Source organism: Mustelus asterias, chromosome 3 (genome assembly GCF_964213995.1).
Source record: "Mustelus asterias chromosome 3, sMusAst1.hap1.1, whole genome shotgun sequence".
NCBI classification, from domain to species: Eukaryota; Metazoa; Chordata; class Chondrichthyes; order Carcharhiniformes; family Triakidae; genus Mustelus; species Mustelus asterias.
Genome location: NC_135803.1, coordinates 139,718,859 through 139,744,728, shown reverse-complemented (window position 1 = coordinate 139,744,728; position 25,870 = coordinate 139,718,859). Strand labels below are relative to the sequence as shown.

The following is a 25,870-nucleotide window of genomic DNA, read 5'->3' as shown; positions in this document are numbered from 1 at the left end:
CTCTATGACTATAATTATACCTGCTGACTGGTTGCTTCGGTGCTTTAAAATGTTGTTACTTTCCAGAGAAACTGTTGGACTGACGTATTTTGCAAAATTTGACCATGCATACTCATTGAATCTACAATGCAGAAGGAGGCCATTCAGCCCATTGAGTCTGCACTGACGACAATCCCACCCAGGGCCTATCCCCATAACCCCATGTATTTACCCGGCTAATTCTCCTGACACTAAGGGGCAATTTAGCATGGCCAATCAAACTAATCCGCACATCTTTGGACCGTGGGAGGAAACCGGAGCACCTGGAGGAAACCCACACAGACACGGGGAGAACATGAAAACTCCACATTGACAGTGACCCAAGCCGGGAATTGAACCCAGGTCCCTGGCGCTGTAAGACAGCAGTGCTAACCACTGCGTCACCATGCTGTCCTGTTGCTTAAATACCAATATTCGTGAATTTAAACTTGTTTAAATATCTGTAATTTCATTATTGTGGAGGTGCAAATAACTAGCAATTAACCTATGCCAAGTTGCCTTGTTGCAATTTTTGCCTTTCCCATTTTCTCTCTGTCCTCTCTGTTATATTCAAATTTAGTTTTGCCTTTTGTTTCTAATCTCTTCTGCACACATTAGATTTTATACCTCTTATTGTTGGGCTCTCTCTCTGTGCTTTGAAAGTCTATGTAAGTTTTTTGTCGCAAAATTGTGTTTCCACTGGTTGACTACCAACTTTAAATGGCACTTTTTAAACTATTATAAAAACAAAGTGAGGAAGTTAACTGCTTCAGACGTGAGAAGGGCTCTGCCCACTGAGAAAACTGATTGATGCTTCTGCAATTGTTAACAGTGGGTATATAAAATAAGTGTAAACAAAATCAGAGGACCTTGAAGAAAATAATTGGTGTTTTGGTGAACTCGCTGTACTTTGTGAGCAATGGTTAGATGTGCAAAACTATAGCACTTAAATAACACTGTTCTCCTGGATTTAAGTATTCTCCTGGAATAGGAGGATATATGTTTATGTTTCTATTTATGGATAATAGAGAAGCAGATAGATCTGTAATAACTTAAAACCCAATTGAAATATCCTTGATTTTTTGTGGATTAGAAAGTAACTGGTATAGATGACATTTGCTATCCTAAACAAGACTTGTTAAGAGCCTTTATTTATTTTATTTTTAATTTATTGAATCCCCCTAGCATTTGGAGTCCATTCCCTAATCATATTGAAGATGGCAGTGGTTCAAAATAACTATTATGCTGGAGGATTTCATTGATATTAAACCTAAGTGGCATTTTAAGCAAGCAGTTGACATCTCCCTTTGAGATAGTGATTAATTTCTATTTGTTAGTTAACCACTTTCCAGTTTCTCATTTTCATTGGAAAATATGAGTCTAAATGGGAAGAAAATCATAGGAATCTGGAGGTACAGATATACAAATCACAAGAAGTAGCAATACAGGTGAAGAAGCCAATCTGGGATATAACTCTCCAGTAATAATCAAAGGACAAAGAACAAGAACAAAGAACAGTATAGAACAAGAGCAGGCCCTTCAGCCCTCCAAGCCTGCGGCGATCACGTTTACCTATCTAATCAACCGCTTATATCCCTCTATTCCCCGTTTGTTCATATGCCTATCAAGATAAGTCTTAAATGTGGCTAATGTAACTGCCTCAACCACCTCACTTGGCAGTGCATTCCAGGCCCCCACCACCCTCTGGCCAAAAAAAACTTCCTCCGCACATCTCCACTGAACCTTTCCCCCCCTTATCTTGAACTTGTGCCCCCTTGTAATTGTCATTTCTGCCCTGGGATAAAGCTTTCAACTGTTCACCCTATCTATACCCCTCATAATTTTATAAACTTCTATCAGGCTGCTCCTCAGCCTCCATCTTTCCAGGGGGGAACAATCCCAGTTTATTCAATTTCTCCTCATAGCTAATGCTCTCCATACCAGGCAACATCAGCTGGTATCGTAACAGCTGTAAGGAGGCTACAAACATACAGATAGATGAAGTGAGTGGGCAAAGATCTGGCAAATTGAGTATAATGTGGGAAAATGTGAAATTGTTCATTTTGGCAGGAAGAATCAAAAGAAGCATATTATCTAAATGGTGGGAGATTGCAGAGCCCTTAGGTGCAAAGGGATCAGGATGTCCTCGTGCATGAATCACAAAAGACTAGTGATTTTGTCAGGAACAGTAAGTAATTGGGAAAACTAATAGAAAGTTATAATCTATTGCAACAGGAATTGAATACAAAAGTAGGCCAATTACGCTACAGTTGTACAGAGTATTAGTGAGATCGCATTTGGAGTACTGCAGTATTGGTCACCTTATTTAAGGAAGGAAGCAGTTCAGAGAAGGTTTACCAGACTAATACCTGGAATAAATGCATTGCTTAAGAGGGAAGATTGAAAGGCTAGGCTTGTATCTGCTGGGGTTTAGAAGAGTAAGAGGCGACTTGATTGAAACGTACATGATCCTGAGGGGTCTTGACAAGGGGGAATGTGGAGAGGATGTTCTCTCGTGGAGCAGAATCTAGAATCAAGGGTCACTGTTTAAAAATAAGTTGCCCTTTTATGAGATGAGGTGAAATATTTTCACTCAGAGGGCTGTGAGTGTTTGGAACTTCCTTCCTGAAAAGGTGGTGCAAGCAGAGCCTTTGATTATTTTTAAGGCAGAGGCGGATAGATTCTTGGTAAGCAAGGGGGTGATAAGTTATCAGGGGTAGGCGGGATGCAGATTTGAGGTTACTATCTGATGAGCCTGGATCTTATTAAATGGCAGACCAGGCTCTAGGGCCTGAGTGGCCTCTGGCGCCTTGTTTATAAATTCCTTGTTCATATGTTACTTATAACTATTAGAACTCTTGAGTTCTGTCCTGTCTGTGCTATTGTGGGAATGTCAAATCTTAGTTTTACAATATCACGTCAATGGGTCCATTATATGTGTTCAGGCAATAGTGCAGTAATAAGCTGTGACCATATAGCACCTTTAGCACAATAAAATATCCCAAGGTTCTTAATGAAGGCATTATGAAACAAACACCGAGCTACGAGGGCAAAAGCTTGATAAAAGAGGTAAGTTTTAAGGAGTGTTCTAAAAAAGGAAAGCAAGGTGGACAGGCTGAGAGGTTTAGGGAGGGAATTCAAGAGCTTAGGGCCTAGATAGCTGAAGGTGTGCCCACCAATGATGGAGCAATTAAAATCAGGGACAATCCAAGAGGCTTGAGTTAGAGGAATGCAGATATTTGGGAGGCTTGTAAGGCTGGGGAATATTACAAAGGTAGGGAGGGGCCAGTTCATGAGGACTTGAAAGCAAGTATGAGGCTTTTAAAGCGTCATTCTTTGCTGGGCCTGTTCTGCTGTTATCACAGTAAGAAGTTTAACAACACCAGGTTAAAGTCCAACAGGTTTATTTGGTAGCAAAAGCCACACAAGCTTTCGGAGCTCTAAGCTCAATGATTGACTGCATTTGAGCAACTGCACCCTCAATACGTTGGTCAATGACAGACTCCCTGTCATTGGACCCATTGACGTGATATTGTAAAACTAAAATTTGACATTCCCACAAAAGCACAGACAGGACAGAACTCAAGAGTTCTAATGAAGGGGCTTAGAGCTCCGAAAGCTTGTGTGGCTTTTGCTACCAAATAAACCTGTTGGACTTTAACCTGGTGTTGTTAAACTTCTTACTGTGTTTACCCCAGTCCAACGCCGGCATCTCCACTGCTGTTATCAGCCAAACCTTTCTTAAGTTTCACCATTTATACAATTGACATATTCTGTAAAGATGAGCTTTTGAACTGATTTCTCAGTAATAAAGATGCTCTACTACCTGTTCCAAGTATTTTGTAGGTAAATAGTGTATCTTCAAAGTTTCAATTTATAAGGCTATCTCCTCCTTCAATCAAACAAGGAAACAAAGTTGCAGAACAGCGAATTGCAAGAAAGAGTGAAATGAAGGAAAGCAATCTGATGGATATCAAGTGAACTGGTTAACTATTATGGGAGGTGTCAAATACCATACAAGAATTATTTAATATCAGAACATTGCTTTATGTAGGTCTGTGCTTTCCTCTGGCACTTTTGCCACCATAACGGTGATCAGTGCCTCCCAGAACTCCTTCCTAATCTTACACAACACCCTGGACTGAATACTATGTAACCCTGATTGAATTATTTTAAGCCACTTCAAGCTTGTCCATAAGTTCAATCCCTTCTCTTTTTATGAATCTAGTTACGAATTGTGCCTTGCTATGTGATCTGTTTGACAAAATTCCTTTGTGATTGTTTTTTGATTTGTTTCCTCCAGGGAGTCTGTCATTGACCAACGTATTGAGGGTGCAGTTGCTCAAATGCAGTCAATCATTGAGCTTGGAAGAGTGATACGAGACAGGAAGACTCTCCCAGTTAAGGTGTGTCATTGCTCATCGCACACCATCTGTATTTTGCAATAATGCTCCTGTTCTGTGTTTTGATCCTGGGTCTTAATATAGATTCATCTCTATCTCTCTGTACTGAGTGTTCTTGAGAAGCAAGGTAATCACAATGAACTGGTGTCATAGCATTCATGTTTTTCATTTCAATTGGACCTTTTACAAAAATTCAAATAATTTTTTTGAAAAGGGGTTTAAATTTAGATCGATAATATTTGTACGAAAGCTCTTGCTAATTGTAAAGGTAATTTTGCTTATTCTTCATTTAACAATAGTGGTCCAGCTGTTCAAGGGTAGTAAATTAAACATATCCTACATTGTTCATGTGCGTAAGGATTATCTGAATGTTCAAGAACTTTTGATGCTTTTTAAGGTTTATTAGTGTCACAAGTAGGCTTACATTAACACTGCAATGAAGTTACTGGGAAAATCCCCTAGTCACCACACTCCGACGCCTGTTCAGGTACAACTGAGGGAGAATTTAGCATGGCCAATGCACCTAACCAGCACATCTTTCGGACTTTGGGGGGAAACCGGAGCACCCGAAGGAAACCCAAGCAGACATGGGGTGAACATTGCAGACTCCACACAGTCAGTGACCCAAGCCGGGAATCGAACCCAGGTCCCTGGCGCTGAGGCAGCAGTGCTAACCATTGTGCCAGCGTACCACCCCTCTCTGTTTCACAACATCAAGAGCTTTGATTCCATGTTGGTCTGCCAGTAAGAAGTATGCTGTATTAAGCTGACTGAAATGCTGAAAGTTTTCAAACCTGCGCTAATTTTCCCTGTTTAGTTTCTAACTCAGAGTACTGGCTCAATGGCCTATTGCAAATCTGTTTCTTTGCTTTTTTGTTTCCTTTATCGGCTGCCCATTTCAATATATAAATGTGACCTTGAAACTAAAAGTTTATTCAATTTAACTTTTCTTTCAGTACCCTTTAAAAGAGGTTGTGGTCATTCACCAGGATTCAGAAGCACTGAAAGATATTCGATCCTTGGAAAAATATATTTTAGAAGTAAGTTCATTTGCATTTTTAATCGATTCAAAGACTACCTTTTGAAAGTATATCTATTTATGTAATTGTTGGCTTGTAATGTCAAGAAAAAGTATTGTGAACAAAACTGAAAAACCGATACATTTATATGCAGTAATGTGTAGTGAATATTCGATTGTTTTTGTTTACCTTGAGACCGACTAGAAGAACTGATGTTACTTAATCAGTGGTTAAAACAACACAGTGGACCAGAATTTGTTGAAAATAGACTAGCACACGAATGATGCACGTTGTTATTCATGTTTAAATTGATCCACAACTTGTGGTGAGCAAGAGACTACGTGAATTGTAAATAGTCACAAGTTGCGATTTGCACTACTCCGCTGTTAGCTTCCTGAAAACAGCATCTAATCCTTAATGTCCCCATAATTCTGATGAGTTTCTTTCATTATTGCATCAATTAGCTGTTAAATTAATCACAGACTGAATAATAGACTGGAAAAATTACTTTGTGGAAGGATTTTGATGTGCAATTTTGAACAAAATGAAAATGCTTTTAAGATGATCAATTATATATGTGTGATTCAACAGAGAAAATGCAGTGTGCTAAATATGACTACTCTGTAGAATTTCACGGTTTAAATTAAACTACTTTTAACCTTCATGTAGTTGGAATTTTCACCTGACTGTATTTGTATGGGTTTGTTTGAACATATCACCTGCTATTCCTTACCAATTTGTGACTCCTTAAACAAGTAAGGGGAGATTAGGTTTGAAGAGGCAAAACTGCAGGAAATTATGATCTTTGTGCTACTTTCCCTCATTTGTACTTTTGAACAAATACCTAGATCAATTAATTACAGTTTGAAGATTGGGGTTAACATCAAGCAAATAGTTTAACGTGGAATATCATAAGGAAGCCACAGCAGTTTAATGAGAAAAAGACTACGAGAATGCAGAAGGTCTTTTCACAGACTAATACCTGGAATTTTGTTTTGACCATAATCACTATGTAGTTTTTTTTAAAAAAGAGTTTGTCAGTTACATTGGTCGATCCTCATGGACCCTAAGGGAGGACTACAAGTGAATTTCCAGGGCAACAATGCAATTAAATTGACCTGACAAACTGGTTTGGCCAAGAATGCAACTAGTCTTGAATTCATGGTGCAGCAATAATTTTACATGTAAAGACCCTCTGTTGCTATTAATCTGGCCTCATTATAAAGAATATTTAAAGTTATTAAATTCACACCAAATTGTATTCCATGGTTTTGCGATGTTGTGGTCACAGGCATTGAATTTATACACTAAATCTTACAATGTATTTCACCATCCCTGAAAAATGTAAGCCTCAGGATTTTAAATAGAGACCAGTCTGTTTTGCTGATCTAACTTTGAGAGAAAAATGGATCTTTTCATTCAACATGTTCAAGAAAGTCATCTTGATAGTAAATTCGCTGAGGTAACTTGGTAAAATTCTATAATTCTAGAATTGATAGTTTTAGGCAAACTATTATGATTCATCTGTGTATTTATGCTGTATATTCTTTTGAAATTCACAGCACTCTGGAATTGTCTCTACAAGGCTCCAAACATAAGACTAGTTCAGGGATTTTTCCTGAATGTTAGGTTATCATGTAAACGTGATGTGCTATAAATGCCTTCATAAGGAATCTTTATCACATGTATTACTGGATGCTTTGCCAGATAATGACAAATAAAATGACAGTATTTCATTTTCACCTTGGGTTCTTAGAAATTTAGTGGCCAAGTATTACATTATTTTAAGTGGTTCTGACATCTGCAGAATATAAAATGTCAAAAGCTGGGTGAAATATTACAAAGAGACTGAATTACATTTACAATTTTTAAGATGTACTTTTGATGGGTTTTCAGTTCTCCAACATGGACAAAAAAAAAAGCCTGCAGTTTTCTTGTTACTGAGTGGAATGCAGTGCAATGCTGTCTGATGTAGGGTACATATGTACATATTTGCATGAAACAGTTTGAATTTACAAATTGAGTTAGTCAACGTTTACTGCTGGGAGTACATGCTTCGAAATTGGGAAGGGGAAATGGAAAATATTAGATATATCACTACTTGGTTTTAATTTGGAACATAAATTGGGCGTAATAATGTTTTTCATCAGAAACTTTTAAGACGTTTAAAATCCAAACTTTTACACTCCGACCCAGGCAACACTGAAGATCAAGAAAATGCATCTTTAATTTGGAGATTGTAAGTCCTAAGGGGATCTAGGCCAGAAATCGAAACGCCGTGTGTTGGTGGGGTTTTCGAGATGGCCGGGTGCCGTCAGAAATTTCAGACAATACAAGACAAACGAAACCAGTGTCTCAGTTTAAAGGCATAGGGGGTGATTCTCAAGAGAATCAGGCCAGAAGAATCCTGCGGTGTGCAATTCACAGGGTTCGCACCCCACTAGCATCTCCCAGTGCCGGATTTCCAGCGGCATCTGCTCCACGCCGGAAATCGTCGGGAGGCATAAAGATCATTCAAATGGTCATTTGAATGTTATTTAAATATAATTAGCGGGCCTGGGATTCAAGTCTCCGGGCCTGTTAGCATCTCCCACCCCACCAGAGTAGTTCACTCCAGCGACAATTACAGTAGCATCCCACTTGCGGAGAACTAGCAGCCTGGTCCCACTGGAGTGAAGGGGAGCAATCAGGGGATCCCCCCCACAGAGGGTCGGGTGGCGGGTGTTGCCGCTTGGGCATTGTACCCTGGCAGTGCCAGCTTGGGCCTCCTGGCACTGCCCAAGGGGCAAAGTGCCAATGCACAGTGGGCACCATGACACTGTCATCAGGCATGGGGTAGTGCCAAGGGGCAGTGCATATGGAGGTGCAGGGCCTTTGGGGAGCCTGTTGGTCGCGGGACCTAGTGGGCAATCGGTGGGGGTGAGGGGTCCCGCTGCCACTCTGCAGTCGGGGTCAGTGGGGAAAGGGGGGAGGCCAGCGATTGGGGCAGGCTGTGGGTGTGGGCTTCGGAGGCAGGGTAAACCGGTGGGGGGTTGGCACTGTGAGGGGGGTGGGTAACTGTGGGGGCGTAATCGGTGAGGGGGGGGAGCGGGGGCTCGGGGCTGGGCTTGAGAATGGTCGAGGGGCCAGCGATCAGGCTGTGGAGGGATGGGGCAGAGAGCCGGTGTTGTGGGGTCGCGGGGCTGGCCAGCGATTGAGCTGGCTAGCAATCGCAAGGCCGGCAGTGTGGGGCCACTGCGCATGCGCTGATCTCGGCACTAACAGATCTTGACGAATGTGCAGTAGCCGGCTCAGTGCGCTGATTTCAGCCTCTCCAGCGGGAATAGGTTCTGCCCTTTGAAATGTAATCATATTCACATTGGTGGCCTCTGCAGTGCACAGAGTGTGGGAGATTCTTCTCCGAACTTCCACTGAAAAAAAACAGCATGAATTACTCCAGTTTTCATGTGAATTCAACACTTAGGGCCTGATTTTACCAAAGCTTCGTGCCCGTTTTCGTACCTTTAACGACACCCGATTCGGGCGCGGGCCGGACCCGTGCCCGAATCGGGCGGCCTGATGATTTAAATGCATTTGCATGCATTTAAATCGACTTAATGAACCGCGCGCCCAACTCTACCGCCAAATCCCACTTTACCGTCTTCTGGCCCGATCTGCGTCCGCGCTGTTACCGACCTGCAAAATAAAAGTCTGAAGTCGCCGCTGCAGCCTCCGAAGAGAGGGGTCAGAGACTGCAACGGCTCTCTGACCCAGGTCATCCTCTGGTCAGGGGGGAGGGGGGTGGGAGGAGGAGAGGGGGTGTGACGTCTCATCCCATGGGGGTGGGGGTGTGTGACTGATCATCCCCTGGGGGGAGGGGGAGAGGGGGTGTGATGTCTCATCCCCTGGTGGGGGTGGAGGAGGGGGGGTGTGACGTCTCATCCTCTGGTCGGGGGGGAGGGGTCGGCTACCAGTCTGCGGCTGATCCCTCCTGCCGGAGTGGACGTGCGGCCATGCCATCCCACGAAACCTTCAGGATGAAGCAATTCCTCGCTAAGAAGATGAAGCAGAACTGGCCGATTCCACAGTGGCCGATTCCACAGTGTCAAGGGATGCACCATCACCGACCAGAGGATGAGACGTCACAACCCCTCTCCGCCCACAGCGCGGATCGGGCCGGAGCCGGCAAAACGCGTATGGGCGCGCTGGAAAGAGGATTCCATGCGTGGATCTATTTGACGCCCAGATTCGGCACTTAGACTCAAAATGGTAAAATTCCCCCCTTAGAATTTTTGGGGGAGAATTCTGGCCCCAATCTTTATTTTGACCAGAGGCTGCGAGGAGAAATGATCAAAGCATCGGGGCAGTTCGCAAGATGGAGCAGCTAGACCTCTCCAATGAATTCTGACGTATACAATTCTAAACAGATCAATTATAAATGTTCTTATTAATTACTCCCACCTTTCATTAGCTTTAAATCAATCATCTTCAATATTCATAAATCAAGAATAGTACCTGTCATATACTTTAGCCAATCAAATCTTACCCTCTGACATAATGGCATTTCATTAGTCTTTAGAATCCGGACAATTCCTACACTTTTGGCTAACCCAGCTTTCATGGTTGCCTAGTAACCTCAGATGCTAGCCACAAAATTCTAAGTGAACGTTCCCATGAGTTCTCCTACAGGTCACTGCCAAACCAGATTAACACATGATTCCATATCTAGGCATGCATCTATCTTATCTGGACAGTGAATAAACCCTGTTTATCACATCAAGGTAGATAAATCCCCAGGACCTAATGATATGTATCCCAGGAAGTCGTGGGAGGGTAGGGAGGAAATTGCGGGTCCCCTCACAGAGATATTTGAATCATCGACAGCCACAGATGAGGTGCCTGAAGATTGGAAGGTGGCAAATGTTGTGCCTTTGTTTAAAAAGGGCTGCAGGGAAAAGCCTGGGAACTAAGGCCAGTGAGCCTCACATCTGAAGTGAGTAAGTTGTTAGAAGGTATTCTGAGAGACAGGATCTACAGACATTTAGAGAGGCACAGACTGATTAGGGACAGTTAGCACGGCTTTGTGAGTGAAAAATCATGTCTCACGAATTTGATTGAGTTTTTTGAAGGGGTAACCAAGAAGGTCGATGAGGGCAGTGCAGTTGATATTGGCTACATGGACTTTAGCAAGACCTTTGACAAGGTACCGCATGGTAGGTTGTTGCATAAGGTTAAATCTCACGGGATCCAGGGTGAGGTAGCCAAATGGATACAAAATTGGCTGAATGACAGAAGACAGAGGGTGGTTGTAGAGGGTTGTTTTTTAAACTGGAGGCCTGAGACCAGGGGTGAGCCTCAAGGATCGGTGTTGGGTCACTGTTATTTTTCATTTATATGAATGATTTGGATGAGAATTTAGGAGGCATGGTTAGTAAGTTTGCAAATGACACCAAGATTGGTGGCATAGTGGACAGTGAAGAAGGTTATCGAGGATTGCAGCGGGATCTTGATCAATTGGGCCAGTGGGCTGATGAATGGCAGATGGAGTTTAATTTAGATAAATGCGAGGTGATGCATTTGGTAGATCGAACCAAAGCAGGACTTACTGAGTTAATGGTTGGGCGTTGGGAGTGTTATAGAACGAAGAGATTTGAGGGTACAAGTTCATATCTCCTTGAAAGTGGAGTCATTAGGGCAAAGCCATATTCTAAGGGAATGCGGAAACCTTATAAATATGCAAGATTTTATCAGCAGAGTTTCTAATCGGAAGAACATTCGGAACACTTCATCAAACTTCATCAAACTGTTCAGATAAGATAGATGCATGCCCAGATGTGGAATCGTGTGTTAATCTGGTTTGGCAGTGACCTGTAGGGGAACTTAAGGGAACGTTCACTCAGAATTTTGTGGCTAGCATCTGAGGTTACTAGGCAACCATGAAAGCTGGGTTAGCCAAAAGTGTAGGTGGACAGAGTAGTGAAGAAGACATTCAGCACGCTTCGTTTCATTGGTCTTGAACTATGAAAGATGTTGTATAAATACAAGTTAGATATTTCTATTTACATTCTTATCTGTCGTATTTTCCATTTCTACCTTCTAGTTACTTGCAGTCCTTCCACTCATTTTCTAGGTTTGGTCTGCCAATAATTAAAGCTGCTTCCCCATCTGCTCCTGTTGACTCTATCTGTCCCTGTCCACTTCTTCATCTCATCATGGACCACTCAATTTCACTGCTGAGAGGCTGTGACAGTAGTATGCCAAATTGTAGTGTATCACCTATCATCAGTCAAAACACCCTTGAGCATCTGACTCGTGAGTAGAAGCACTTCTCCACTGCGCAAGATTTGTTTATATCATTTGACAATGACTGACGATTGAGGACAAGAGGGGCTCAAAATAGTGGCATAAAGTAGTTTCAAGGGCAAGTTTTTGTTCTTCCAATTTGACTGAATTGAGCTACTGGAAAAGGACTTGTTTGTCCAGAGCTGCCTGAACTTTGTGTTATTCACTTCAATTTGCATAGGCATGGCTTGACAAGGCTCAGGTGCGAGACTCTTACTAAGAATTACGACAGCAGGGTGTTAGAATCAATGATTGAATCAATCAATCCTTCTCCATCTAATTTTCTTTCCTGTAGAGACAGACTGCTGCCATACAATTTCAGCAGGAAACCAGTACTGATTCCAAAATGACGCAGTTTTACAACGGAATAATTATTTTGCTGATAGGATCTCACTGGTGATAATCTCCAACTTTGTTGGTAAACTGGCAGAATGTATTGTATGCCAAGTATAGAATCTACTGATCCTCATTTTTTGTTGGTCAATTTGAGTCTTGTGGCTTTTTAAAAAGAAATGGTTTTTTTCAATTAAGTAATGTCAAATGCAGCATAACCGAGCTTAAAGTTGATTACTGCCTCCAATTTTTGTGGTTGAAATGCCTACATCTGTCCTTTATGGAAAATGTCTTGATCTAGTTTTACCGTTTTTGGAAGTAGCTAGATATTTCTTGTGAGGTAGACACGGCGTTTTGATAAATATTGGGTCTAATATGAATTTGTTAGGAGTCTATTGGAATTTTAACAACCTTTTTGGATTCTGAAATGTAATTTTGCTCCTCCAAGCTAGTATGTTGTGAATACAGCAATTTTCTCCCTGCTGTTCATCAGTCTAAGTGCTGTCTGTGAGTAATAAAGCCAGCAATGAGATGTTTTAATGTGCTGTTTTACTCTTAATATTGTAGAGAGAACTGCTTGTAGTTACGGATGCCAAAAAGCACTTTGCTGTCTATTGTAAAAATGTTTTGAAGTGTTAGTGGAAGAAATAAAACTGCATTAATTTGGTTTGGAGTGCAGATAAGATCAGAATTTATACTGGCTCAGTTCTGGATTCTAACTGTCAGTTCGGTTTCACCATCGGCTTCTCTTATTTGGTGACAGTTTGAGTTCTCTATTATTGTCAGACTGGAAATTTAGAAGAGATTGGACTTGGAATTGTCAAAAGCTGTGTTTTTCCTGCAGCTACAGGAAATGTTGCCACATGTCCAAGTTCATGATATGTTGACATACTCCAAGCAGTGGTTACAGAACCATAGTTTGAAGTTTGATTCTTCATGAGCTTGAATATCATAGAATCCCTACAATGCAGAAGGAGGCCATTTGGCCCATCGAGTCTACACTGAATCTCCGGCACAGCATCTTATCCAGGCCTACGTCCATAATTCTTTTTGTCCTCTTACTGTCAGGCCTCATAAGTATTTACATCAGAGAGATTTTTTTCTCAAATAGTGCATCAGGAAGACAACACTAATAGTATTATTTGTAGTATTCTGGTTGAAAGTTTTGTTTTGTGATGTGTTTTTGATTGAACCTTCACTTGCTCCTCATCATAGATATTGTTTTACTCTAATATTTTCCTTACTTCAGTCTAGACCAATTATGTCTGCCTTGATAATTAGTTCCTATTAACCCAACATCCTTGCATTGGAGCTTGTAAATCCTGATTTTCAAAACTTTGGGTAAACTGTTGAATATTCTGCCCACTGGCTGAAAAGTAATTAAAATCTTTGTTTGAAACAGTTGTTCTTGTTCTGGCAATGGTTTTAACCCAATTCTAATTTGATGGATTCTCCCATTTAGAATCATGAGGTACCAGTCAGAGTCAGATGTGCCTCTTCATTGGCTGCATGTCCAAAAGGCACAGGTGTTGAGCTAGTTGTGAGTGTCACATCTAATATAAAGGAGGGAGAGATGATGGGTGGAATCTAATGCCTTCCTTCCTTGCTGAGTTTGGTGAGGGGCACTTAATCAGATAGGAGGATGGTGGGTGGAGATCCCACTTCCACCCTGCTTAAGTCCTTAGCTCGAAGTCCCACTTAAAATTAATAAAGGGCAATTAATGCCCGTTTAAGGGCTTTATCCTGCTGCTGTTGGTGTTAACCCACTGTTTATGCTGTTAATTTTAATAGTGCTGGCATGTCAGTTCAATTTTGCCATGGGCTTCTTTGGTGACAGAGCTGTCTATTGTCAGATTGGCAATTTAGAAGAGATTGGACATAAAATTGTCAAAAGCTGTCAAAAACTCTCTTCCTGTAGCTAGTTGGAGATATTGCTGCTTATCTAAGTCCGTGACCCTCATCCTGCCATCATTAGCCTCAGGCCTGGGAGCCATTATTAGCCTCAGGCCTGGGATCCAGCAGCAATCCTAGGCCTTAGCTGGGTGTGGTACTGGCAACAGCCACTACCAGCTCGGTGGAACTGCCGACAATACAGCCCATTGACATTGAATGGCATTACCATCACTGAATCCCTCACTATTAAAATCCTGGAGGGTTACCATTGATCAGAAACTGAACTGGACTAGCCATATAAATACTATGGCTACAAGAGCAGCGCAGAGGCTCGGAATCCTGTGATGAGTAACTCACCTCCTGACTCCCCAAGCCCATCCACCATCTACAAGACACATCAGAAGTGTGATAGAATAATCTCCACCTGCCTGGATGTTTGCAGCTCCAACAACACTCAAGAAGGTCAACACCATCCAGGACAAAGCGGCCTGCTTGATTGCTACCCCTTCCATAAACATCCATTCCTTCCGCACAGTAGCAGCAGTATGTACCATCTACAAGGTGCACTGCAGGAAGGCTCCGTAGACGGCATATTCCAAACCCACAACTACTACCATCTAGAAGGACAAAAGCAGCAGATACATGGGAACACCACCAACTAGAAGTTCCCCTCCAAGCCATTCCTTCAATGTCATTGGGTCAAAATCCTATAACTCTCTCCCTAACAGCACTGTGGTGTTCTGAGACTTCTTACTATGCCTACCCCAATCTAACGCCGGCATCTCCACATCATTCCTGAAAAGAGGTGGCGATGAGACCCTGGTTGTCTCCAGAAGATTCCACCTGACGTTCTCCATGAGCTTCTACTGTCACTGACATTCAGGATTTCCATACTACTGCTTCTGCTTTTGTTTTTCTTTTTTAGCAGTTTAAGCTGATTATTTTCAGTGATCCAAAGATACGTTTCTCTCCTTTTTCAGCATAAAGAACAGTGTGGGCTGGGGATTTGGGTGTTAAAGTACACAGATCATTAAAATATCATGAACTGATGCCAAACATAATCAAAAAGACTACGACAGTTTCCTGACATTTATATCTAAAAGGGTAGAATGCAGAGATATAAGTCATTATTCAACTGTACAAAGCCCTCCTTAAACCATAATTGGAATACTCTGACCAATTATACCCACCACATCTTAGAAAGGATACAATAACCGTTGAAGGACTGCGGTGTAAATTTACCAGAAGAGTACCTGGACTCCATGGAGTGATTAGACAAACAATGGTGAACCACCTAATTTGATCAAGTTCTCACGATATTAAGGGAAACAGATAGGGCAGATAGCAACTACTTCCACTGGTTGGGAAGTATAGGACTAGGGGACGTGGTCTAAAGATTAGAGCCAGATCTTTCAGGAAATACTTCTACACAGAAAGGATGGTAGAAAATTGGCACTAGGCAGAGGCAGCTTTTATTGTCCATCCTATCTGTCCTTTACACCCAGTTAGGGTGTTTCTTGGATCTCACCAATATTTTCTTGCCAGAAGTTCTATCTTCATTCATTTGTCTCAAGTGTTTGTACTTTCATCCAGAACTATGCATTTCTGAACAGATAGATTCAAAGATCTAGATTTTTTTTGTTTACACGTGTAATTTGCTACATTGATCCAAGGGCAGGAAATGAAGAATGTGCTTGAGCAATTTCTTCTTAAGTTTGATCCATACACCATAATATCAATCATGATTCATGATAACTAATGCAAAATTCAGTTAGTCATTTGATTGATTCCAAAGCGGTCACACATCAGCTTTTAATTCTTGTCACATGCAAGTAATCCAGTACAGCAATTTATAAATATTTTAGTACAGTAGTAACTTTTGTCTATGAACATTTTGTTTCCATCATGTGAGGATATGCCAAGCACATATTGGAGTGATGAGGAAAAATATGGCAAGTTTCAAGCATGTGTACTTATAAAACAGATTAGTATCTTGTTAAACTAATATTGGATAGGATCTCTGGAAACTCGCAAAACGATATTGATTTAACTTAGCCCTAGCTGACTGGCCAAGAAGATAAATCTTAAACTTTCACCTGATAAATGATTGCTTTAAATGAAATTGTTGTTCGTATTTCTGTATCAAAAGAATGAAATATCAAGATTTCCCAATTTATTCACAGGAAGTTGCCTTAAAATATTCTATTATGTAGCTAAAATCTTAACACTCTGCCTACTGTATCTATAAAATGTGAAACTTCTGGATCCAGATCATAATCTTCTTTTAAATAATATAACACTTTCAAATTAAACACTTTATGCATGGGCTAGCAAGTTTAAATGTAATCCTCAAAAGATTAATTAAGCAATAGGTCTGGAATTCCCAAGTGTATGGCAGAATAATTTAGAGTGCCCTGCACAGGAGAGTTATTTGTTCCTGGGTATTTTCTAGGCCTCCAGATATTATCTACTGCAAAGGAAATAAAAAAATACAGCAGGCTACTGTTACTAATATGATGCCGACGAAAAACCTGGTAGTTTAACTTAAATCACAGGAAGACATAACTTAACCAATCAAAACAAATCTGATGTCTTCCAAATACTACTTATTAATTCTCAGATTTAGATATAAAATAATTGAGGATTCATTGTGGCACAACAGGTAACCTGTTGAAGAGATATGTTTTAGACTGGTTACCAATATTCCATAATGCAAAATCAACTAAATCTGTTGCCTGTCTTATGACTGACATAGAATTCTAACAGTACAACTTGGTGGTGGAATTCATTATTACACTTCACATACAAGGATAGCAATTAGAAAATTTGCACTCTTTGAACTTGTGAAATGTATCTAGACCTAAATGAACTTCCATAATGCAGTAGTTAAAAGTGGTGAATCTAAACTATTCTGGTTTAAGAAAATGCCTTCATTTTAGATTCAAACCAAGAGCACCTGTTACCATCACAAACAGAAAGGAGGTAATGCCTTTTGGCTAAGATCAAGTGTAGTATGGAGAGGATGCTTCACTTGGTTGAGGTCATTGGGTTGTATTTAAGCTTCATATGTTTCATATGAAGCAATTTTTAAAAGCGGCATCTCGGCCTTTTGGCTAAGATGCAAATGAGATCAAGCCTTGGAGGAGGAAACCTCCCCCTCCTCCAATCAGCTTGGCTCATGTAGATCAGGCCCAGGAAAGGGTGAATGGTCGCTTGCCCTGTCTTGTCAGCCTGGATCGGAAATGTCTCAACTTGTTGAGACTCTGAATTGGATTTGATTTGATTGAATTGGAAAAGTATAAAAAAAACAGAAAGAAGGTAATGGGGAATGGATGTTTGTTCTTATAAATCAATGAAATTCAAAGGCATGTTGTTGACTTTCAAAGGAATTAAGCATACAATGATTACTGTTAATAATAATGACACCGGGACTTCACAAGTCAATGGGGAATTCACACACTGCAGTTCTTGAACTTGAAGGATTAATGAATGACTCATCAAGCCTTGCTGAATTCTGAAAAATCTATATGTTTTCTCTACTGTGGATTCATATATCAAATAATTACTTCATCCCATTATTCACTTAATGAATTTCAGTTTTAACCTGGCCTCCCATGCACTTTATTAAGGCTTTATCTTGTCTGAGTTGTCAATCAAATGATTTGACTGATATATTTACAGAGTAAGAAGTTTAACAACACCAGGTTAAAGTCCAACAGGTTTATTTGGTAGCAAAAGCCACACAAGCTTCTGTTGTTGAGAACCACTGTGACCCTGTGGTCTCCACATCATATTTACAGAGGCCCAATATTTTAAATACCCATCACCATGTTCCTGATAAATGTTCGTTGAGGAGTTGGCCATCCTGGCTACAATTTCTCCAATGGAAGTCACCATTAACCTGTCAACTATTTCACAGCTGCACTTCTATGGCACTTGATGTAAAAATCCAGCAAAGAAAATCTGTTTTTGTCTCTGCTGAGCAATTATCAGCTACATGTCTCTGTTCTTGTATTTGATTTCACCGGAAACAAATCTGAAATAGACATTTCCAATCTATCAACAGATACTCACTTAGCAGACAAAAGCCATAAATTAATATTTTTTAAAAATCAATATTAACCCATTTCTAAAAGTCCCAAGGGGAGCTGCATGTTTGAGAAGGTTGGGCAGTTAGAGCAAAATGGTCTCAATACCCAGTGACAGTTGTCCTTGTTGATAGATTACTCAGATCAGTAGAGAGATGAGGAAACAATTCTATTCACTCTCCTCATGAGACTTTGCAGCTGAGCAGAGGTTGGTTTCTGTGAAGGCTCTGCTGTCCTGATGATGAATTGGTAGGGGGAGGAAGGGACTCCGCTTTTAAAAGCAAAGCTCCAGTCTTTTAGACATCCTCACTCTAACATTTCATTATGTATTTCAATAATGTGCTATAGCTGTGAAGTACATTTCCCTGTCTTCGGGTGTGTTAGTGAGCTACTGTCTAACTTAACTGATGAGTTCAAAGAATTTGATTATTTGTTTACTGTTCTTTACATAACAATATTGGTGCTAACAAGACTTCTGCTTAAAATGTCCACATTGGTTTTCTTTTGTTTGCAATGCCCAAGTAATGATTGGCATTCAAAATGATGTCTATATAAATTGTGAGATTCTGTGTAAAAATAATGATGATTTAAGCGACCTCATTTAAGTACTGTGAAACATATTGACTCTGGTATATCAGTTACTCCAAGGTCTAATAGGATGCTGCCATCAAACCAAAAGGATGTCTTAATAATGCACAAATTAATATTGTGGTATATGAATTTCAGTGCCATTGTGATGCCAGGTATGTAGGCCGTACGTTCTAACAGCTGGTGGATTGTATAAAACAGCACATCCCTTCGGCTGTTTGCAACAAAGTACTGACTGTACCCAACCAGTGCTTGCAAAGCTCAAGATATAGTGTCCAACATTAAATGTGATTACACGATTGGACTTACTAAACAATCCTGACTATGCTAAGAATTACATTAACAACCAATTTAAGATTATCAGTCAGACTCTCAATGTGGCTCATTTACTGTGCTAGAAGCTGCATATATTCAAATGCAGGAGGGCCCTATTCTGTGCAGGTAGAAAGAATATGTACGTGCATTGCACTTTTTCAGATGAACAAAACCTTGGGAGACAGTCAGTCCCTGGTTCATTCCCCATAGCAATGCCTCGACCAATCAGAGCCAACCTGCCTGGTTTGAAGTTGACCAACAGCTTGGTAGTTAACGGTTCCCTGGACATTCTCCATGGCAACACCTCTACCAGTGAGGGTTCAGTTGCCAACTAATCAGCATCGTCTTTTCGTGTTGTTTCCTTTGAGATTTGGTATTCTTGCGGATCTGTCCTGATGAGTGCAAGATGAAAAGCTTCAAAAACTTTTCTTTTTTATCAGCAGTACTCAAGTTATATACTGCCAAGTGACGGTAAAGATCAATATATATTTTCCATATAGCAAACGTCTGATTAGTTGTCTGTAACTAGCTTTGGATAGAATAGGGATGTCTAGCTGAAGATTAAAGCAGATAAATAAATCATTTGCCTACATTAGCTCATAATGTAAAACATGACTCAAATGCACTGCACTTGCATTACATGAGGTTCAAGTCCCAATTCTTCAGCAGACACTTTAGCACTGGGTGGTGGGGAACAGAAGCTGCACTGCTGGAGGTGACTGCATGAAACATTAAACTTGTACGTTCAGGTGGATGTTAAAACATATTGCAGCAATATTCAAAGAATAATAGGATGTTATCCTGCTGTTAGGACAATATTCTGTTCCTTCGACCAAAACCTTCATAACCACCTCGGAGTGCAATCAGTATTGGATTGCTACTCTCTAGCCACTTACCTTGACCAAATTTCTTCTGAGCCTCTATCACCCAACCTTCCAATTTGGGCCAGGCGAGATCCAAGCGATGCAGCTGTCTCCGAGGAAGTGAAATAAAGATTTTTATATACACATGGAATTTAGGGACAGTCATAAAAGAGAAAAAATAAAGCTTAAAGAATTATTCAAAATCTGCAACATTAATTTTCTTCATATACTTGAATATAATGATCTGGCCATTAATTAAAGTTTTTCGTTCTACAAGGGAACTAATTTATGTTTCTTATGTCTGGAATTTCAGTTCATGAGTCTTATCCTACTGAATTAAGGCTGCACCTTTTCCATTGCTTCCACAACATCCCAATAATGGGATGTCAAAACTGCCCACACTTTTCCAACTGCAACCAAGTTCTTGCAAGAGTTAAACAATACAAATAAGAACAAAGAAAAGTACAGCACAGGAACAGGCCCTTCAGCTCTCCAAACCCGTGTCGATCATGATGCCCTAACTAAACTGAAAAAAACCACCTGCCCTTACTCGGTCCATATCCCCCCCCCCCCCTATTACCTCCCTATTCATGTACCCACCGAGATGCCTCTTAAATGTTGCTAATGTGCCTCCTTCCACCTCCTCTGGCAGCGCGTTCCAGACACCCACCACTCTGCATGAAAAACTTCTCCTGCACATCTCCCTTAAACTTTCCCCCTCTCATTTTGAACCTGGGCCCCCTTGTAATTGATACTTCCACCCTGGGAAAAAGCCTCTGACTATCCACTTTGTCTATGCCTTTCATAATTTTGTAGACCTTTACTAGGTCTCTCCTCAGCCTCTGTCTTTCCAGTGAAAACAATTCCAGCTTAATTCAACCTCACCTCATAGCCAATGCCCTTGATATCAGCCAACGTCTTTGAAGCAACATCCTGGTGAACCTTCTTTGCACTCTCTCCAAAGCTTCCACGTCATTCTCGTAGCGTGGTGACCAGAAGTGCATGTAATACTCTAAATGCAGCCGAACCAAGTTTTTATATAGCTGTAACATGATTTGCCATTTCTTGTACTCAATGCCTCAGCTGATGAAGACAAGCGTGCCATATGCCTTCTTAATCACCTTGGCCACCTGTGTTGCCACTTTTAGAGAACTGTGGACCTCTATGCCCCGATTCCTCTGTATGTTAATGTTCCTAATGGTTCTGTCATTTACAGTATAATTCACACCTAAATTTGATCCTCCAAAATGTATCACCTCACATTTTAGATTAAACTCCTTCAGCCATTTCTGTGCTCAAGTCTCCAATCTATCTATATCCTGTTGTACCCTCTGACAATCCCCGGCATTATCAGCAACTCCGCCAATCTTTGTGCCATCCGTAAACTTACTAATCAGAACCCCCCCCCCCCCCCCCTCCACATTTTCCTCCAGAAAAGCCTGTTGTATCCTCTGACAATCCCCTCTATTTATAGTCTTTTAAGGCCCTTTCATTACACGTGCCATTATATATGCTGAAACTTCCTGTGGCACCTTATCAAATTCCATATGAAAATCCATGTAAATCAAATCTAAGACATTTTGCTTATCTATTGTCAATTATTTCTTCAAAGAATTTGACATTGACATAATTTCATCCAATATTATAGTTTCTAATTATTTACCGACATTGAAGTAAGTTTACCTGATCCATAATGTTCTGGGTCACCCTGGTGTCTTTTTTAAAAGTGGAGTGATATTTATTGCCTCCTCCGGTCTTCATGTACAGTTTCCCTACCACAAAATTTTAGAAAGTTGTAGCAAAAACATGCATTGTCTGTTCTCCAATCTCCCTTGGTTCCATGAATGTGAACACCAATGGTGGATCCTAATCTAATTGATTTATCTACTCATTTGGTATGTTCTTCAATACTGCTTTTCTTTTGAGAATCTCCACTTCTATACCCATTTTCTGGCGGTTCCACTGTCTCAGTCTGCCTCTTCTGAAAACTATGGTACAGTGTTATTCAATATCTGAGCTATTCGTTCACCACCCCACCCCCAGTGCGAGTTTAAGTGTACCTAATACTTAATCAACCAGTGTAAACGGAAGAGAAAACATATGGGATTGGATTGGGGATACATAGGCTGAATCGCCTCCCCATTTCTAGTTATTTTGATTATCCTGTAAATCTACACGAATTATTGCATGTTTAATGACTTGCTTCAGTTGGTAATTCAATTAATTATTTGGTATATTTGGTGGGCTTGATGCTTATCAGCAGCTTCAGTGATACTTTGGATGAGATCAGATTGCTGTATTATTTGAAAGCAACCAAGAAACAGCGCTTAGATTTGTAATGGGTCAGTGATTTCGATGTAAAGCAATGCTGACTAAGTGTCAAACCAGACTCCTGGTCATTGTTGGTACCAGCCTTTTTGAAATGGACAGCTATTCATATTATCTGGCCCTTACATTCTTTAGATTTGTTTTGACTTTTTCAGAGGGTTCAAAGTATTTACTGTCATCTGGATTCATTGTAAATGGTGCAGTATTTTTGGAAATGTGCTGGGTAAAAATACTCGAACATTTATTGAGGCATTAATAATGACACCTTTTGAAATCTACTTGAGTGCCCAAGAGCTGGTTATCTCTTGTAGCATCTTAAGGCCACCTTTCAAACAATCTGATGTCTGAAAAGTGATGCATCTGCCTTTTATGAGCACTAAGTAACATTATAATGTTGATTTATAGCAGACAGCCTGGTGTTTTTTACTGAGAGAAAAAAAACTCAAATTGCATTGATATAGTGCCTCTTCGCTCCTCAGAACACCCCACAAATCTTCACAGTCAATGTTTATGTGATTATTGTGGTATGACAGGAAAATACAGGAACCAAATTGTGTATTGCAAGATCCCACACGCAACAGCGAAATAAACTACCAAATAATCTGTTTTTAATAATATTGGCTTATGGATAAACCTGAGCCAGCAAACCATGCTAAATCCTCTGCATCTTTTTGAATTATGCCATTAGAAACATTGCGTCCACACTTTGGGCACAATCTTCCCAAAAAAATTCTAAGGAGGTGATCTTACCAAAACAATTCTGTGCCAAACAAGTGTGAAAATGGGAGAGAATCGCGCCAATTATTTTGGACAAGCTACCAGTCGCAATCGTACAGTACTTAGGGTGGGGGAAAAAGCCCAGATGTGATTTTTGCCAGCAGGGGAAGTGGACGGACCCTATTCTCACCAGGAAGCTGGCTGCTGAGCTCTAGGGTCACCATTGCGCAGGCGCCCTGATCTTCCAGTGCACTGTGTACGCGGCGGTGCCCAGTGGGCACCGCCAGGCTGGCAATGCCTGATGGGCACAGCCCAGCTGTGCCCCTGACCACCTCCGGGCTTCAATGGCCTCCGATCACCTCAACTTGGCCATTACATCTGGTCCCCATTGGTGGGAACCATGAGGATTCTCGTTCTCTTGCCAAGCAAGGGGAAGATTCCAGGAGGCCGGAAACGGCCACGCCGGCCCCGTTAATGACATGCTAATTGAAGCCGATCCCGCTGACCAAACAGAGCTGGGAGGATGGCGTTTGGTGTCAAAAAAGGACAAACCAGATTTTCAGCCTCACGCGCTATCTTCACAGCCCGCTATGCCAATCGACCGGCGCAGCAGACTGGAAAGATCGTGCCCTTTGTGTGCCACAGTGTCAATGCAGACTGTATACTGAAATTTCAGGAGTAGTACTTCAGCTCTTAGCACACTTACCTCCGATTCGGATTGCTATCACTGAGCCACACCCAATATCTGATGAAAAACATCAGATGCGTTTTCAACGGGTAACATCTCAAAAACTGTAACTTTTTGTAGGACGATGCCATGAATAAAATGTAGTTCAATAGCAATTATATTCTCATCTTTACTGCTAAATAACTGTTAATTTAGCTCATTTGGGGCACTCTTTTTCAACTGTATGATCATGATTGGAAGCCTGCAAACAGGGCTTTTACGCAATATCTTGAATATCAGAGTGCTGCATTGTTGGAGAAGCCATCTTTCAAAAAATATGTTGCTTATTTGCTTAGTTAAGTACCCGTAAAAGATCCCATGGCAGTATTCAAAAAAGAACACCGGGTTCATTTGCTTTGGCCAACGTTTATCCCTCATTGAAGACCTTCTATGAGGGACGGCACGATGGCACAGTGGTTAGCACTGCTGCCTCACAGCGCCAAGGACCCTGGTTTGATTCCTGGCTTGGGTCACTGTCTGTGCAGAGTCTGCATATTCTCCCTGTGTGTGTGGGTTTCCTCCGGGTGCTCCGGTTTCCTCCCACAGTCTGAAAGACATCCTGGTTAGGTGCATTGACCCGAACAGGTGTGAATTGTGGCGACTAGGGGAATTTCACAGTAACTTCATTGCAGTGTTAATGTAAGCCTTATTTGTGACTAATGCATTAACTTTAACCTTCAAATCAGATTTTTTTCAATTTCATTGTTTGTGGGATCAGGCTGTGCATGTTTCCTGACTAAGCAACAGTGACTTCAAAAATAATCAGTCGGCAGTGAAACATTTTTGGGCCTTCTGATTGATGCTTTATATCTGATATGTGCTTTATAAATGCACATTCTTTCTTGTGTCCTTTTGTTTTCTCTGTTGCCCAAATTTATCATTGCATTACCATTAAGTATGTGTTTCTGAATTTTTTTCCTGTCACTGTTTATAAACGCTTCATCTGTTCCAGTCAATCCAATAAACCTTCAGCAAGAAGGGAGGATGGGAAAGAGTGTTATCTTGCCAGCTGGGTTTGAACCTGGTGCAGGCTGATGCGAAAAAATTCCTTAAATAAGAGCAAAATACTGCGGATGCTGGAATCTGAAACAAAAGCAGAAAATGCTGGAAAGTCTCAGCAGGTCTGACAGCATCTGTGGAGAGAGAATAGAGCCAGTGTTTCGAGTCAGGATGACCTTTCATCAGAGCTGAAGATCAGGAAAATCGGACAAGATTTATACTGTGGTGGGTGGTGCTGAAATTGATAGGAATGGCACAGACAAAAAGACAAAGGGAATGTAAATGGTGATGATTAAGGCTGAGAATGGTGCTAAGAGCATCCACTGAGAGAAATGAGGGTAATTTTAACCTCACCAGCCCAACAAGAAATAGCAGATTATAGTGGGAGACATATTTTGTACCCCATTCAATTTGATTCTGCATTTACTTCAATAGAGAGTAAAACTGGGCAGGATATAAATTGCCCAGAGGATTGGATTAAAATTATCTTCATTAGGTTAAATTAGTCTAAGGATTCCTAAACAAGCTCCTGGGAACCATAAAGGAGTTCAGAACGATCTACATTTTTCAGAAAATAGGCTTTTCTCAGAGTTGGCGTGTTACTTGCAGCAAGAGGTATAGAATATGTCTGACATTGGTGTGCAAACATGATTTAGAGCATGGTTTTATTTTGCACCTAACAAAACCCTGTAACGTTTTGACAGTGTGAGAAGTGACCCAGCCTTGGCTGTACTTATTAGGTCAGTTCGATTTGGTCAACTAGCCTTGGCCAGGGTCCAAGGCAGGATAAGTTGATTACTTGCATATAAATTAAGTAACCTGTTCAGATTAATTGTCTGGCGTTGTTAAGTGATTGTTTTTTCTGTAAATGTAATGCTGAACAATTAAGTCAATTTCCGTTATAACATTCTCTTAACCATTTTTGTTTGGATACCAAAAATAAGCATATTTTCTGCACAAAGTAGACATTGCCTTCTCTGTTCAGGTCGCAGGCCAATTTATTGATACTGAAGTGATGTGGCTTTGCTGTGTGCAGGAATGGTCATTTTATGGCATTTTAACAATGCACTGCATCTGTTTTAGAACTACTTCAAGTTATTTTTTAAAAAAAACTTATCTGGCTAACCAGTAAAAGCCGTCTGGTTTTTTCCATGTTATTATTGTGTTAAATCTTAAACTTAAACAAAGCTAATTGCATAGTTATGAGCAGAGAACTGGCTAAGATTGATTGGGTAAATAGACCAGAAGGTATGGCATT

General features: G+C 40.9%; 1 protein-coding gene across 4 annotated transcripts in view; it reads left to right on the top strand.

Moving 5' to 3' along the window:
- The window catches only part of iars1 (isoleucyl-tRNA synthetase 1), a 212,938-nt gene that overhangs the window by 137,749 nt on the left and 49,319 nt on the right, over positions 1–25,870 (top strand). For all 4 annotated transcript variants that reach the window (XM_078209748.1, XM_078209749.1, XM_078209750.1 and 1 more), the window contains exons 24-25: positions 4,322–4,424; positions 5,378–5,461. In XM_078209748.1, the coding sequence (XP_078065874.1) occupies positions 4,322–4,424; positions 5,378–5,461 (187 nt within the window). The remainder of the gene's footprint in view (positions 1–4,321; positions 4,425–5,377; positions 5,462–25,870) is intronic.